General features: G+C 54.9%; 2 protein-coding genes and 1 long non-coding RNA gene across 8 annotated transcripts in view; 2 read left to right on the top strand and 1 right to left on the bottom strand.

The window, feature by feature from the left end:
• The window catches only part of BMP8B (bone morphogenetic protein 8b), a 31,503-nt gene extending 16,245 nt beyond the window's left edge, over positions 1–15,258 (top strand). For 2 of the 3 annotated variants that reach the window (XM_031667322.1, XM_009205581.4), the window contains 4 exons: positions 7,708–7,902; positions 8,734–8,813; positions 9,370–9,480; positions 11,891–15,258. In XM_031667322.1, coding sequence (XP_031523182.1) covers positions 7,708–7,902; positions 8,734–8,813; positions 9,370–9,480; positions 11,891–12,040 — 536 coding nt within the window. In that variant the 3' untranslated portion in view covers positions 12,041–15,258. Of the gene's footprint in view, positions 1–7,707; positions 7,903–8,733; positions 8,814–9,369; positions 9,542–11,890 lie in introns of those variants that run through there. The other variant, XM_031667320.1, reaches the window with a different exon arrangement.
• On the top strand, positions 1,421–3,287 carry OXCT2 (3-oxoacid CoA-transferase 2). The gene is given in 2 exon segments (XM_003891640.3): positions 1,421–1,981; positions 1,983–3,287. Coding segments are annotated over 2 exon segments (1,554 nt in total). The 5' UTR covers positions 1,421–1,540; the 3' UTR covers positions 3,096–3,287.
• On the bottom strand, positions 8,572–14,108 carry LOC103883822. 4 transcript variants are annotated; one of them, XR_004184379.1, is made up of 5 exons: positions 14,058–14,108; positions 11,090–11,498; positions 9,971–10,281; positions 8,713–8,837; positions 8,572–8,596 (listed from the first exon to the last, which is right to left on the bottom strand). It is a non-coding gene; the product is annotated as an uncharacterized LOC103883822 (long non-coding RNA). The 4 variants fall into 4 exon arrangements; XR_004184380.1 differs by having other exon boundaries at positions 11,090–11,310; positions 14,058–14,107; XR_004184376.1 differs by lacking the exon at positions 14,058–14,108 and having other exon boundaries at positions 11,090–11,740.
• Positions 15,259–16,539: the final 1,281 nt, after the last annotated feature.

Here is a 16,539-nt window from a genome sequence, read left to right as displayed (position 1 = left end):
TGGTGCAGGTGGGCGCTGTGAGCGGCCTGTTGGTAGCAGTGGAGATGGAGAAAGATGAGTCGATTTCAGTGTCAGGACATGCGTATAGCTGGCGAGGAGGTGAGGGAACGGGAGGAAGCCTGAATGATGTGTGGATGGAACCAGTGGATTTTTTTCAATAGATTTCTCTTTTGGGGGAAAGGTAGATGAAGGGCACATTTGAGGTGTGTGGCCAAGGGTTCTTTTTTGGCTGGAATATCACTGAGCCCCCTGGGATGTTACTGAGATCACTGGTCCTCATGGAAATGCCATTCCAGGGACAGGTGAGCGTGAAGACCCAGGTGAGGGAAGTGCTGGCATGTAAGTGGATTTAAAGCATGGGGTGGGACCAGATCATCTAGGGAAGGAGGTAGTGATGGAGAAGAAAGAGGGCCTGGCCCAGAGCAGTGGGACCTCCAACATCCAGAGACCTCACAAGGAGGGGCCACAGCGAGCCCACAGAGACCAGCCAGGGAGGGAGCAGGACACCTGGAGGACAAGGTGACCAAGATGCCAGAGTCAAGTGTTTCCAGAAGCAAGGGTTTGTCGTTTGTGTCCAGCTGTGGGCACTGAAGGCAAGAACAGAGAAGTGACCGAGGGTTTTGCCATCACAGAGGTTGCTGATGGCCCAAATCTCCGTGGAGTGTGGGTCTGACTGGGGAGGTGGAGGGAGACAGGCAGTGGAGGCAGGAGACAGCTCTTTCCAGAACCTTTGCTGGGGAAGGGGAGCAGAGACATGGGCTGGGGCTGGAGAGAACCCGGGACAAGGCAGGTCCTTTACAGGTGAGGAGACGCCTGCACCCTGCTGTGGTGATGGAGTGATTCTGTGCAGAGGGAAGAAAACTGCAAAATTCCGCACAAGTTGGAGCAGGGAGCTGGACTGGGGGAGGTGGAGAGGGCAGGGGGATGCAGAGGACAAGGCTGGAGCCTCTTCAGAGCGGGGACCCTTCCTGATGAAGGTGAGGGATAGTGTCCTCACTCTCACAGTGAGGGGTGAACCTGAGCTCTGGGGGACTGTAGTGGGGGGGCACTCACTCTCCGTGTTGTCACAGGATTAAAGGAGGGTGCTTGGCACAGAGTGATGCCCAGTGAGGGTGGTCATGACCGTCGGTGTCACCCAGCAGCGCCTGCTCATTAGGTATTTGCTGTCTCTAATGAGCTGGGGAAGCTGGGGGAAGCTTGGGCGGGGCGGTTGGAGTTTGTGCCTGAGGCTCCACTGGGGCAGAAGGGGATCAGGCCGGTGCCCTCCACGCGGAGCTTGACCTCAACTCTGTCCTGCGCCCGGGGCCTGTGTGCTGGACACGGAGAACTGACACGGGGGCCCCCAGCCCAGGGCGGGGCGGAGGAGCGGCCCCCTCCCTGTGGTGGGTCGCGGGCCTGGCCTAGAGCCTGCGCCTGGCGGGGGAGACCTGCTGGGCGGGAGTGCGTCAGGGCGCGGGCGCCCTCCCTGCTCTGTGACGCGGGACCCCGGGGCGCACGCGGGGCGCACACCGCCTCTCCTGGCCTCTGATCCGGGCCAACCATGGCGGCGCTGCGGCTCCTGGCGTCGGCGCTCGGGCGCGGGGTCCCCGCCCGCGGCTCAGGGCTCGCGCTGTCCCAGGGCTGCGCCCGCCGCTTTGCCACCAGTCCCCGGCCCCGCGCCAAGTTCTACACGGACCCGGTGGAGATGGTGAAGGACATCTCTGACGGGGCGACCATCATGGTCGGGGGCTTCGGGCTCTGCGGGATCCCCGAGAACCTGATCGCCGCGCTGCTCAGGACCGGCGTGAAGGACTTGCAGGTGGTCAGCAGCAACGTGGGCGTGGAGGACTTCGGCCTGGGCCTCCTGATGGCCTCCAGGCAGATCCGCCGCATCGTCTGTTCCTACGTGGGTGAGAACACGCTGTGCGAGAGCCAGTACCTGGCAGGAGAGCTGGAGCTGGAGCTCACGCCCCAGGGCACCCTGGCTGAGCGCATCCGCGCGGGGGGGCGCCGGGGTACCCGCCTTCTACACCCCCACGGGCTACGGGACCCTGGTCCAGGAAGGGGGCGCCCCCATCCGCTACACCCCAGACGGCCACCGGGCTATCATGAGCCAGCCCCGAGAGGTGAGGGAGTTCCAAGGCGACCACTTCCTTTTGGAGCGCGCCATCCGGGCGGACTTCGCCCTGGTGAAAGGGTGGAAGGCCGACCGGGCAGGAAACGTGGTCTTCAGGGGGAGCGCCCGCAATTTCAACGTGCCCATGTGCAAAGCTGCAGACGTCACGGCGGTGGAGGTGGAAGAGATCGTGGACGTGGGGACTTTCCCCCCAGAAGACATCCACGTTCCAAACATTTATGTAGATCGTGTGATAAAGGGGCAGAAATACGAGAAACGAATTGAGCGCTTGACGATACGGAAAGAGGAAGATGGAGACGCCGAAAACAAAGAGGACGCCAGGACGCGCATCATCAAACGCGCAGCTCTGGAATTTGAGGACGGCATGTACGCCAATCTGGGCATAGGCATCCCCCTGCTGGCCAGCAACTTCATCAGCCCCAGCATGACCGTGCATCTTCACAGCGAGAACGGGATCCTGGGCCTGGGCCCGTTTCCCACGGAAGATGAGGTGGATGCCGACGTCATCAATGCAGGCAAACAGACCGTCACGGTGCTTCCCGGGGGCTGCTTCTTCGCCAGCGACGACTCCTTCGCCATGATCCGAGGGGGACACCTCCACCTAACCATGCTCGGAGCCATGCAGGTTTCCAGATACGGCGACCTGGCGAACTGGATGATCCCTGGCAAGAAGGTGAAAGGCATGGGCGGTGCCATGGACTTGGTGTCCAGTCCGAAGACCAGAGTGGTGGTCACCATGGAGCACTGCACAAAGGACAACATCCCTAAGATCATGGAGAAATGCACCATGCCACTGACTGGGAAGCAGTGCGTGGACCGCATCATCACCGAGAAGGCCGTGTTTGACGTGCACAGGAAGAGAGGGTTAACGCTGACGGAGCTCTGGGAGGGCCTGACCGTGGACGACGTCAAAAAGAGCACGGGGTGTGCCTTTGCTGTGTGCCCGAACCTCAGGCCCATGCAGCAGGTGGCACCCTGATGGGACCCGGATCTGGGGGGGGGTGCACTCCTCAGGGGGTCCCACCGGGTTCCTCAGGGGACGTCGGTTACCGCAGGAATGCATTTACCCAGCGCTGGGAGGCGTTTGCTGCTGGCCTCCAACTTTCCTCCCTAGGTGGACTGTGCTCCTCCAGAGAGCTGCGACTTTAATTAAAAACAACAGGAAAACAGATCAGCTCCTCACTGTGTTCCTCGAGCACTGCAAGGCGCAGGTCTGCAGTGGTGAGGAATGGGTGTCTGTTTTGCTCTGTGATGTTTACACACAGCGTGCACAGCGCGAGCGCATAAACAGCAGGATTTCATTCAAGCGCCTCCCTGGTACTCGAACCATGAAATGGAGATAAAAACTGATGAGGGAGAAAATCACTCCACCCAGAGTACACCTAAAGAGCCATTTTACTACTGCAGTGAGAAATAGGCGAGCAAAGATGTGAGTTTGTGATTGGAAGACATGCTGTCTTCACAAGCTTGTTTTTTTTTTTCTTTGTTCTTTTTTTTCTTTTCTTTTTTTTTTTTTTTCTTTTGAGATGGGATCCGGCTCTCAGGCTGGAGTGCAGTGGTGTGATCTCACTGCAACGTCTGCCACCTGGGCTCAAGCAATCCTCCCAACTCAGCCTCCTGAGTAACTGGGACTACAGGCACACATCACAATGCCTGATTATTTTGTTTGTTTATTTATTTTGTAGAAATGGAGTTTCACCATGTTGCCCAGGCTGGTCTCGAACTCCTGAGCTCAAGTGATCCACCTGCCTCAGCCTCCCAAAGTGCTGGGATTACAGACATGAGACACTGAGTTGGACCAATTAACCTTAGCTTACTGTAATTTTTTTTTTTTCTTTTTTAGACAGAATTTCGCTGATATTTCTTCTGGGGCCTTTCTTGTTAAAATTTGTTTCCATGAAGCCTCCCCTCCTCCTCCCACATCTCTCCTCCTGGGACCTATCAGATGTCAAATTTCTAGATGTCTCTAGGAGGAAAGCAGGACCATCTCCAAGGGAAGGGACTGGGTGATGGGAGAGACTGAGAGGGGAGAGGCTGCGGGTGCTGAAATCCACCAGGAAGCTTCCTCTATCTGTGTGTGGCCAAAGGCTACAGCCTAGGACAGGAGGAGTTCTAGAACCCTAACCAAAGGACTAGATGAGTTTTCTCAGCTTCATTTGAATTGTTCCTGCATCATCCAGACCAGATATTTAGGCCTTCCTCTCTGGGATGGAGGCCCAAACTGGCCGCTTGTGTGATGAACCGTTGTAACCCAAGAGGCTGTGAGGCATTTCCTCCTGAATCTATAGTCTCAAACACTAAAATTAAGAAAACATTTTGTGTGTGTGTGTGTGTGTGTGTGTGTGCACGTGTGGGCGCTTGCTGTTGACAGCCAAGCCTGGCATGGTGCATGCACGGTGTAAGTGTAGCTCTGGGGGTTCCCAGGCCAATGGGGGAATGTGGTCAGAGCAGTAAGTTCTCGCTGGTCAAGGACAGATTTTCCAAGGGGCCCATTGGAGCCCCGCCCTGCAGGAAAGGCCAGATCCTGGGAAGGAGAGCAGGGCAGGGAGAGTTGGCACTCATGGAGGGAACAGCCTGGGGGTGTGGGAAAGGGGTCAGGGACTATGGCCTGGGTGGGGGCTTGAAATGAAATGTCATCTAGTGGGCAGTGGGGTGCCTTTTGGGGCTCCTGGCGAGGGGCACCTGATTTGCCCTAGGTGTCAGGAGTTTCCCAGAAGCAATGTGGAAAAGGCCGAGGTATCTAGAAGCAGACAAGTGACCCTCTAGGTCTCCACCTCTGCCTTTCTAGAAGGGGTCTGCCCACAGCTGGGCAGCCTGAGAGCCCCCCACCTGGACTGCCTGGCCTTCCTTGCAGCCAGCTGGAGCCAGAGAGTCCTGCCCAAGAATGGGTGGGAAAGAAGCAGAGCTGATGGAGAAGGGAGGCTCTGAGCTCTGGAAGGAGAGGGCTGGGGGTGGGGGAGCTTCTCCAGGCCTGCCAGATGCAGGGCTCTGAACTGAGACCAGCTTTTAGTCCCCTTCGCCACCCCCATCTCGCCCAGCCATACCCAACTGTGCCCTGCTGTTTGCTGGAAAATTATATGACAATCCTGGCTCCGACCCACCTTGGTCTGGGATCTTGGACATACAGTTGCTGCTCTCTCTGGGCCTTAGTTTCTGCTTCTGTAAAATGGGAACTGGAATTATCTGCTTCCAGCGGTCCCCAGTCAGGCTTGCCTGGCCTGTGAGGCCTACAGAGGGGTTCCCAGCACCCAAGCCAGGCCTGGCTCAGAGGGGCTCTGTGAGGGTCTGTGGTGTAACTGATCTAATGCGACATTCTATCCTGTGTCTGGGAGACCCCCGTAAGACCCTTGAACACAGCTGCACAGAAGTAAATAGTGAGCAAAGCATGCAGGACTGATGGCCCGTCTGGCCCCAACGCTGCCAGGGCTCCCCAGGGAATCGCAGGACAGAGCCGCACATGCAGCCTGGAGGGCTGCCCTGGGCCCCAGGTCATCCCCATGTGTCAGCCAGTCCACAGAGTGACACTCCAGTGCCCAGGCTGGTTACCGTCACCAGCCCACTCAGGCTGCTCTGTTCTCTCCCCATTGTGACCTCACTTACCTTTTCCTCTGTGCCCTGGCTCTGTTCCTTGTATTTCTGCTGCTTCCCCATAACCTTGACTCACCATGACTCAAGCCCTGCCCAGTGGATTCTCTCTGGGCCTCCTCTCCATGTTAGCATCTGCAGCTCACAGCCTCCCTGTCTCAGCAGCTCTTGTCCATGCTCCTGAGAGGGAGGGAGGCTCTCCTGCCAGCACATTTGTTTGTGGCAGATGATGTCACACGTCAAAGGTTAGTCTCTGGATTAACTGGTTGTTCAATCAAGAGGCCAAGGGACACCAGGGCTGAGGCACAGCTGCTTAAGGGCTGACCTTTGAGTGGGACTGAGGGTGGGGCAGGCAGTGTCCTTGACCTGTAGGGTGTACTGAAGAACTACGTAGGAATAAATACATCTGTATGTATAATTTCTAAGAGTATGTGCACCAGTGTGTTTATACAAACATATGCATGTGTGTACATACGTGTGTACATCTGTGCTTATAACGTGGAGGTGAAATGTGCTCTCGTATAAAATGAACAACTGGCACTGTTTAAAGAGACATGAAAGTGAGCTGGTAATCATGCTTCTGCAATTCAGTATCAGGAAATTTCACGCATGCACGGAGTGAGGAGGCTCCATTGCACTCCATCTTTATCATGAAAGCCAGGAAATAACCTACATGTCTAATGATGAGCCAATATCAAGTAAATTACAGTGTACTGCTCCAAGGGATTTTATACATTTGAAATGTTTATTGTGGAGACTTCTTTAAACAACCAGAAAAAAGTTTTGTGCTTTTTTTTTTTTTCTTGAAACAGACGCTCACTCTGTCGCCCAGCTGGAGTATGGTGACAGAATCACACCTTACTGCAGCCTCAACCTCCCAGGCTCAAGCAGTCCTCCCACCTCAGCCTTGTGGGTAGTTCACCACCATGCCCAGCTAATTTTTGTTTTTATTTTTTTGTTGAACCAGGGTCTCACTATGTTGCCCAGGCTGATCTCAAATGCCTAGGTTCAAGCAATCCTCCCACCTCGGCCTCCCAAAGTGCTGGGAGTACAAGCATGAGCCACCTTGCCTGGCCTCAAAAGTTTCTTAATTGCTTTTACAATAGAAAGGTTATTGAAATCCAAACAAGTATAGGAGGATGCACAGTTTTATTGGTGAGGCTTGGTGTCTCCAGGGTTAGTTATCATGTTTTTAGTGGCATCCTCAGTCTGGAAGTGGCTGTGGGGGACAATCCCGTTTACAGGCTTCACTTCTCCGGGGGCTGAGGCCCAGGTCAGATCTCTGCTTCAGCCTTTTCTTTCTTTCTTTTCTGTCCATAAACCCAGCTCGTGCATGAGAACCTGGGGTCTGGAATGGGACTGCCGCAGGCTGAAACCTGGGCTCTGGGACTTGATTCCAATGTCTATGCTTTGCCTGGCGTCTCCCTTATGGGCATTAGGGAGACAGTTAATGCCCTGCTTTTGGGCTGTGCCCAGCAGAACAAGCACTCACTAAACTTGGCAGATGCTGCCACAACTGTCTCGGTGATAAATTTGACATTCACACCCCAGAAAGTGCGGGATGGAAGACAGAACACAGGCCTCGGGGTCCTTTGACCAAGGTGGGAGCGCTGGTTCTCGAAGTCACTGGCAGCAGGACTCTGGGTCTCCTGTGAAGAAGGAGCTGCAGGATTACTCTAAGGACCCAATGAGGTGATCCATAGGAAAAATCTTTAAACTTGTAAAACACTTCACAAGTGTCTGTGTCACGGCTATCACTAATAACACCGCCCGCAGCTCACCAAGGCCCCCCTCCCACCCTCCAGATCTGCCCCCAGGAGATGTGGATTGGCTGGGGGTGGACCAAGGACTCCAGGCTTCAGATGTGGAAACTGAGGCTCAGCAGGGACCCTCGGGTCCTCAGCCTTCACGCTCCTGGACCTGCCCAGGCCCCGGCAGAGAGATCCCTGCTGTGTCCGCTGCAGGGCCACTGCCCGCGAGTGACCCCTCTCTCCTTTCTGTTGCAGGGCACAGCGTGGATCCTGGCCTGGCCGGCCTGCTGGGTCAACGGGCCCCGCGCTCCCGACAGCCTTTCGTGGTTACTTTCTTCAGGGCCAGTCCGAGTCCCATCCGCACCCCTCGGGCAGTGAGGCCACTGAGAAGGAGGCAGCCGAAGAAAACCAACGAGCTGCCGCAGGCCAACCGACTCCCAGGGATCTTTGGTGAGGGCTGGGCGGGGTGGGGCCGAGGCCCTGCGGGCTTCCAGTTGAGAGAGGCAGGGTGAGAACCAAGTGGTGGCCCAGAGCCCTCAGGCTCAGGTCGGTTCAAGCTGACGGCCACTCTCCAGCCACCTTTCCTGACCCCATCTTTTGCCCTGATGCACCCTGGCGACCGGCACTCCAGAGGCCTGTCCTGGCTGTCCCTGCCACCCAGAAGGCCCCCCTCTCCCACTGGCTCCTCCAGGTCTTTCCCAGGAGCTTCCATCAGAATCAGCTGCCCCTTCCCTGGGAGCCGCAGCCCCTCGTGACCCGCGGTTGTGCCTGGGCACCCCCCAGCATCCTCGGCTGCTTATGTGAAGTTTTCTCCCCAACTGGGCCAAGCCCTTCAGGATCAGGGACAGGCCTGACCCGACCCTGTGCCCTCCTTCCCAGGGAGTCGGCCCTTGACTGGCCTGGTCATGAGCCACTTGAACCTGAGGAATGGGTGTGGCAGCAGAGGGTGGGCTGGAGTCACAGGGGTCTCTAGAGAGGAGGCGGCACAGGATGGCCAAGGGTCCTGCTGGGCTGTTTACTGGCGCGTCAAGACACTCACAGGCTGAAGGACAGGGGAGTGCTGAGCACAGTGTCACTCCAGCCGTCGGGAGCCATGGCAGGCTCTTCAGCTGGGTCACCGTACAAGCAGAGTTCCAGGGATGGGCTTTATGAGACCAAATGGTTTCCTGTCATTCGTTTATTTGACAAATGACAAATCAGGGCATCCCCCGACCCTGGTACCCCATAGTAGCTGCACAGAGCAGGAACCCCAGAAAAGACCTTGCCCTTCTGTCCCTGCAGATGACGTCCACGGCTCCCACGGGCGGCAGGTCTGCCGTCGGCACGAGCTCTACGTCAGCTTCCAGGACCTTGGCTGGCTGGTAATTGCTGACTCTCCTTGTTTTCTGAAATGACAATCACCACCTGTAGATCAGAAGTGAATCTGCAGGGAGGACATAGAATCATGAGTGACTTCAGTTTTTCTTCCTTATTTTTTTTCTGTGTTTTCCAAGTTTTCTAAAGAGGGAATATGGTGAGAAAGGGCATTTTATTTTTTAACCATGAAAACGAAGACTGCAACTAAGCTGTCAGCTTTGCAGCAGGGAAACTGAGGCCAGGCTGGCAGTGCCTCCCTGCATCGGCTGCAACTGCGGCTCTGGGAGGTGCGGGCAGGAGAGGGCTGGCTGGGAAGGGGGACGCAGAGCGAGGATGGGGGATGTCGGGCCTGAGCTCCCACCCAGCCCTGTCTGCTGGGGTTCCTAGGTGGATTCAGACCTCCTAGGGGAGACTGCCTTGCAGGGACCGAGGGTGGGTTTGGGCCCTGAGGCTCAGGGAGGTTCAGGGGCACCCCTGGGCTGTCCTGTGACAAGTCCAATGACAGGATGGGGGCTCAGGAGGGGCACATGGATGGGACTCACCTTCTCCCATGTCCCCTAGGACTGGGTCATCGCCCCCCAAGGCTACTCGGCCTATTACTGTGAGGGGGAGTGCTCCTTCCCGCTGGGCTCCTGCATGAACGCCACCAACCACGCCATCCTGCAGTCCCTGGTCAGTACCATGTCCATCCTGCCCAGCCCCCTGGGGTGAGGGTCTCTGTGGAGAGGGGTCTGGTCCAGCCGGCTGGGAGGGCAATGAGGCCACCTGCTCCACATCTCAAGGGGCTTTCTCTGCACGGAGTCAGTAACATGGGTAAATTCCCACAGCTCTGCTGGAACTTGTCGTCACGCAGCCACACTAATACATGTAGACTCACACCTGAACACAGAAACACCCCACACTGACACTGAACAGTTGTGTACATGTGCTTGTTCTATGCACTGCACATGCTCCTGTGGGACACTTATGCACCTGCATGCGGTGCCCAGACTGACGGAGGCACAGCTCCTTACGGTCAGAGGCACAGCACATGAAATGGACATGCATGCCCGTGTGGGGACTGTGTGATCTTAACACACACGGGCCCCTGAGTACGCTGGGAAGTCTGGCCGCCCACGATACGTGCACACGGTGTGTGGGACGTGTGTGTGCTATCACCCACCTGTGCCACAACGCAGGCACGGAGCATCTGGACGGTTTGGCTCTCAACCTTTGGCTTTTCCCCCAGTTTTGCTCTTGGCCATTTGTTTTTCTCTGTATCCCCTGGCTTTTGATGCTTCGGTGTCTGGGGCAACCTTCAATGATGAAAGCAGGCTTCTGATGGGATCACTGGTGCTGCTCACCGCGGAGTGCTCTGTGTGTTTGTGGATTCTGGCACCGAGGCTTCCTTCTATAACTTTTTACCTAGAATCCCAGTTCCTGGTATTCCACAGCCTTACGTTTTTCTCGCAGGAGGTTGTTCAAAGGCGATGCCTTGATGTGAGAGAAAAGGAATTACCTAAAGCAGCTCTAAGGCTATGATAATGATTCCTTTCTGGGTGGTCAAATGGTGTTTGCTGGACACCTGGAACTGCCTCCTTGGAAAGGCTCAGGGGTGATGAGGACGCGTGGGGCAGCCCGGCCTAGCCACCCTCTATGCATGTGTGGGAGCTGCACGGGAAGGTGACTGCACCTGCAGCTCCCGGACTCCATCCTCTCTGCCCTTGCCCCTGCCGCTCAGGGGCTCAACTAAAGTGAGTGCCCACAACCTGCTGGGCAGCAAACAGGTGCTGCGCTCTAGGGGAGGCTGTCAGTTTGTCGGTTTGTCCAAACCAAACCAACCGTGGAGCTGACACCTCCTGTGAGAAAGAGCAGAGCAGCTGCCTCATCAGTGGAGAGAGACTGGGCCTGGCCTCTCCACAGAAGGAGGGGACCAGTTAGCAGCTGGAGGAGGAATGTTCCAGCAGAAGGAGCAATTCCAAGGCCCTAAGACAGGAGTGAGCGTGGCAGGTTCAGGGTCAGCAGGGAGGAGGGGCTGCGTGCAATGAGTAGGAGGAGGGCAGAGGGAGGTGACACCAGGGTGGGCAGGGCCGGCTCCCCTAGGGCCTGGGGGTCCGAATGAAGGTGGATTTTATTTCCAGTAACCCAATAGGCTGTCGGAGCTCTTTAGCAAAGCAGTGTTCTGGTCCACGTCACCCTTCAGAAGGACCTCTCTCTGGCTGCTGGGGGAGACTGGGATGGGGGATGGGGGCGGCAGTGGAAGGTGGAGCAGTTGGGGATGAGTGAAGGCTGCTGTGGTCACCTGGCAGGTGATGGCAGCTGGACGGGGCAGGTGGTCCGAGGCAGCATGGAGGTGGAGGTTGAGCCAGGGGCTGCTCCCAGGGAAGGGAGAAGGCGAGAGGAGTCATCCAGGAGGCCTCCCAGGCGGGGACTATGATGTCAGGGCAGGAGGAATTCTGTGTTCTGCTGAGGCCCCGTTAGACCCCAAGTGCAGAAGTGGGGAGGGGAGCAGGATCCGCAAGTCTGGAGTTCAGAAGAGAGGTCCAAGTGAGCCTGGGGAGTGGAGAGGTGCAGGCACGTGCAGGGCCTTGAAGTGCTGAGGGCGGATGCAGTCCTCTGGGAGAAGGAGCAGCACAGGAGAGGGGCCGAGGCCTCGCCTCCCAGAGCCTGGGAAGGGAGGCCAGGATGTGGGAGGCAGAGCCTCTGGGTGTCTGAAGGACCAAAAGAAGAAAGTGGTCCTTCCAGGCTCCCCCTTGGGGACCTCACTAAGGCACAAACCTGGCCATGCGGTCTCCTTCCCATTATCCCCAGGAGGAAGTCTGAGCCCTTGGCCTGGGACTTGAGGCCCCTCATTAGTGCCCTGCCCACCTGCCCCACACCCCCTGCCATGTGTCCTCCCTGGGCATTGCAGGTCACCATGGCTCCCACTCCTGGAGCCCTCAGGGATGCTCTTATTCCTGTTAATAGTTATTATTATTGTGCTGCTCCCATGTGGCCTGGAGATGGCCAAGGCAGGGCGCAGGTGGAGCTGGGGCAGGGATGGGTGGGTCCTTGGAGGAGGTCACTGGGCTCATGTCCCTGCCTGTGCCCCCTTCCTGGCCAGGTGCACCTGATGACACCAGACGCGGTCCCCAAGGCGTGCTGCGCGCCCACCAAGCTAAGCGCCACCTCTGTGCTCTACTATGACAGCAGCAACAACGTCATCCTGCGCAAGCACCGCAACATGGTGGTCAAGGCCTGCGGCTGCCACTGAGCCCACCCGCCCGCCCGGCCCTGCTGCAGCCGCCCTTCTCATCCGGATTGGGCCCCTCAGAAGCAGGAAACCCTCAAACCCAGTCAGACCCCAGGCCGGGGCATTGCCAGGGAGGACCCTCACAATCATGTCCATGACCCTTTCTTCTTCATGCCAGGCTCCTATGCTCCCCTTGCCCTGCCAGGCGTTTGTGTGACTGTCCTGTCTCCAGCGCAGGTGGTCTCAATCATCAGGCAGTGTTCTACCCAAACCCCTCCCCCGAAGGCATGTCCTGGCCTGTTCTTCAGGGTTGGCACAGAAGTCCTGTCTGAGGTCCTATCCATGCCCCTTACTGGCCCAGGTCGTGAGATAGATGTGGAATGACCTGAGAGGCACCTGGAGCCCACTGTTGGCCACCTCAAGCTCTTCACCATCCATCACAGGGTGTGGTATGTGTAGTCAGGGTCTGATTGGTTCTCCATTGCCTGCCCCTCCGAGGTGCAAGGCTGGGTTTAAAACTGGACGTCCCCTAAAGTATTGTATATTCATAGATCTGAAGCACTGATCCACTGGCCACAGGTAGGCATGTGGAGTCAACTCAAGAAAAAGCTGAGTGAACAGCATTATTTAAGGCTAAAGCCAATGGCATTTATCTTCCTGTGTCTTCCTGCTTTGCATCTGCCTCTGCCATCTACGAAAGCCATATAAGTGCATGGACATTTTGTTTCAGAGAAACAGAAAAATCTTGGGGCTTCCAATTGACCCATCTATCTGCCACCATGTTGCCTCATCAGGAGCTCAGCTCTGTGGAGTTTTCCCTTTGCTGAGCAAGCATGAGGTTGCATTGGGTGGCCCAGGATGACAATGCACAGCACAAATGCCATCATTTCCCTTTCCCCTCTGCATGGCAGACATCAATAATCAATCTGGAATGTTTTTCTTCCAAATCTGAATGGAATTTTCAAATGGTCAGCACAGCCACTGCCAACAGATATGATGTAAAGTGAAACCTGGTTGCCATCTTCTGCCATGCTGAGGAGCAGTCCATCCCCGCCCGAGCATGTATCAGCAACATGGGCAGCCTGTGGTCAGGTCTGGGGCAAGGCCAGGGGCCATCAAAAACAGGCTGGTTACCAAAGTCAGTGTCACCCTGGGTGCCCACCAGCGCTGTCCTGTGTCAAAGAAAAGGTCCCTGTCCCAGGGAGTGACAGGCAGTAATTAGGCTGAGTTGGGTGGGGAGGTTTGTCTCAGCCTCTGTTGTTCCCGGAAACCGCTGTTCTCCTTGGAGCAGCCACTGGGAGTTGGAGTGTTTATTTGATTTCTGACTTGCTAAGCCTGTAATTTACCTGCTGGAATAGACAGAGTCCAGCTGCCCAAACCGTGTCATTAAAAGCAGATCCTGGGTCCGCCCCATCCACAGGCACAGCCCGACGGGGTGGCTCCACCTCCCCATGTGCCCAAGGATGCGCCTCTCTGGAGTTCACATGCTGCACCCCCAGAGAGGGGCCTGGGGAGAGCTGGTCTGGCAGCAGGGGTGGAGGCTGGCGCCACGCTGCAGGACAGCAGCCCCTCCACCTGGACCAGGGAGGGCCTCCGTGTGCAAGCGCAGAGGAAGAGGCCTTCCCATGTATGCAAAGGGCGGCCCCAGGCTGTCTGGAAGTTGGTGAGTTCCCTATCAGCACAGGGATCTCAGCTCTGGCCTGGATGTGAGGAGACCTGCCTTGTAGGTGGCTTCCTTATCTGGGCCTCCATTTTCTATCTGCACTTTTTGATTTCCAAACAACCTTCAGCCAAAGAATCTGTCTACCAACTCCTCACAGTGAGCCAGAAGCAGCCTCATAACCCTAAATGTGGGGCACCGGTGGCTGTCACGAAGCAGAGTTGGCACATAACATGGAACCTGGCCAGGCACGGTGGCTCACGCCTGTAATCCCAGCACTTTGGGAGGCCAAGGTGGGCAGATCACCTGAAGTCAGGAGTTCAAGACCATCCTGGCCAACACGGTGAAACCCTGTCTGTACTAAAAATACCAGATTACCTGAGCATGGTGGTGCATGCCTGTAATCCCAGCTACTCAGGAGGCTGAGGCAGAATTGCTTGAACCTGGGAGGTGGAGGTTGCAGTGAGCGGAGATCACACCATTGCATTTCAGCCTGGGCGACAAGAGCAGAACTGTTGTCTCAACAAAACGAAATTATGAAACCTGTTTGCTATCCTAGTATTTACTTAACAGTTCCTTCTTAACATCAAAGATGGTCTTCTAGGCAATTGTAAATTTTAAATTAGCCAGTTATTTTGACAAGTAATTTTTTACTCCACCTATATCTTTAGTGCCCAGCCAATGATCTGGCATAGTTAGGTGTGCACCAAGAATGTCTGTAAACTACCTGAAGGTTTGTAGATATGGAATACATCTTACCCATTAATCAAGCTGTGCACAGCAGGAACCAACAGGAGCTGTGATCCTCCTGGTTCATACAGAACAATGGAAAAATATAAGGCTTTGTCTACCTAGTTGGCCAGCAGACTTTCAGCAACTTTTGTCATCCAGATGGTCACCAAATGAAATAAAATAGAAAAATCCCTTGAGCAATGAAACGATTGTGAATGAACACAAAGCCCATGAGTTTAATCCTTGAGTTATCTGTTTGCTGAGCCAAGCATGTGCATTTGCAGCGGGTGGCCCAGGCCGGCAGCACAGATACTGCCATTTCCCTTTTCTTTGCTTAGGGCATGGCCTGTTGCACCAGATGAGGGTTGGAAGGATGACGGTGGTGGTCATTTCAGATCTACTGACAGCAATGAGAAATCAATGACAGTTGACAGGAAGAGAGGACACACACAACAGGCAAAGGAGGAACGCCCAGCAGTCTTGGTCCTTGCAGTGCAATACTGGCCTTGAGGCCAAGTCAGCAGGGGATTCGTAGTCACTAACTTCTGAGACAGGGAAGTAACATGTTCTGGAAAAGGTCCAAAGAAACAGGAATAGAGGCAGTGTAGCAAGAGGCAGATTTTTGGTGCCAAATAGATTTGAATCCTGGTTCTGCTTCCTCCTTTGTAGAGTATGATATTGGTTCTTTCCTCCCAAAGTTATTATAAAGATTAAATATGTACATAAATCTTTAGGATGTCTGACCTATAAATGCTTAACAACAGGTACCTGCTGGTATTATTACAAATGAATTTGCTTATTTTTGAGCCACTTCTATGTCGTCCATTAAACCAAAATGTGTTCTGCAGGGGATTAATTTATTTCAGAGCTGTGCTTTTTCCTAAACAATCTACACATGGCATCCCTCAGAGGGCAGGACTTGTATTCTTATAGCCTTTAAAGGTCTAGCAAGTGTCACTTGTGGCAGTAGATGTGAAACTTTGCTTGTGTTCCCAGACACTGGGATCCCATGTCCTGCTGAGAGAGGTCTGTACCCACCAGGTGTCTTGGGTGGCAATTTGCATGGGGGAACTGCCTATCCAGGTCAAGTGCTTGACCCCCTTTTTGAAAGGAACCCTAGATAGGCACTTGACCCCCTTTTTCAAAAATGTCTTTCACTTCTCAAAAAAAATAATGCAGTTTTGGAGGAAAGTGGGATATATAAAAAATAAAATACGGCCGGGCGCGGTGGCTCAAGCCTGTAATCCCAGCACTTTGGGAGGCCGAGGCGGGTGGATCACGAGGTCAGGAGATCGAGACTATCCTGGCTAACATGGTGAAACCCCGTCTCTACTAAAAATACAAAAAATTAGCCGGGCACGGTGGCGGGCGCCTGTAGTCCCAGCTACTTGGGAGGCTGAGGCGGGAGAATGGCGTGAACCCGGGAGGCGGAGCTTGCAGTGAGCCGAGATCACGCCACTGCACTCCAGCCTGGGAGACACAGCGAGACTCCGTCTCAAAAAAAAAAAAAAAAAAAAAAAAATACAATTCAAATTACCGTAGTCCCACAAGTCAGATAAATACACTATTATTTTGGTGACTTTATTTCTAGGCTTTTTTTCTTAAGATATACAAATACCTATGCTTACATATAACAGATATTTTTACAAAATTGTACTATATATGTTTCTTTGTGATGTGCTTTTTCCACTTTAGTTTCCCATCACTGAACTCTACAAGACTCCATTTTCAACAATAAAAAGTTGGTTCCATAATTCCTTCTTCAGAGGTTGCTGTGAGGCTGCCATGACTGCAACAGATGCTGGGAGCACCTGGAGGTGGCTGTCACGCTGTAAGAGAGGAAACTCCAACAGCCACAGCACTCATTCTGGGCCTGCCATCCCTGGTTTCGGCTTTTGCAACTGTTTCAGGGCCAGCATGTGGGGACTCAGATGGGGCTCAACTCTGAATGAGTTAGTGGGGAAATGAATCAGCAAAAGGAAGCCCTGTGCCCAGTCCTGGTGCTGGTCCAGCAAAGGGAACGTGGATTGGAAGGCCAGTTGGGACAGGAGCCACACAGTGCCAGGGAAAGCCGCTTTGCTCTCCAGGCTACAGGAAAGGGCACCCACAGAGCCATTGGGTCCACTCC

Source organism: Papio anubis, chromosome 1 (assembly GCF_008728515.1).
Source record: "Papio anubis isolate 15944 chromosome 1, Panubis1.0, whole genome shotgun sequence".
Classification (NCBI taxonomy): Eukaryota; Metazoa; Chordata; class Mammalia; order Primates; family Cercopithecidae; genus Papio; species Papio anubis.
Note: the sequence above shows the minus strand (reverse complement) of the source record. Positions and strands in the feature narration are given on the sequence as shown.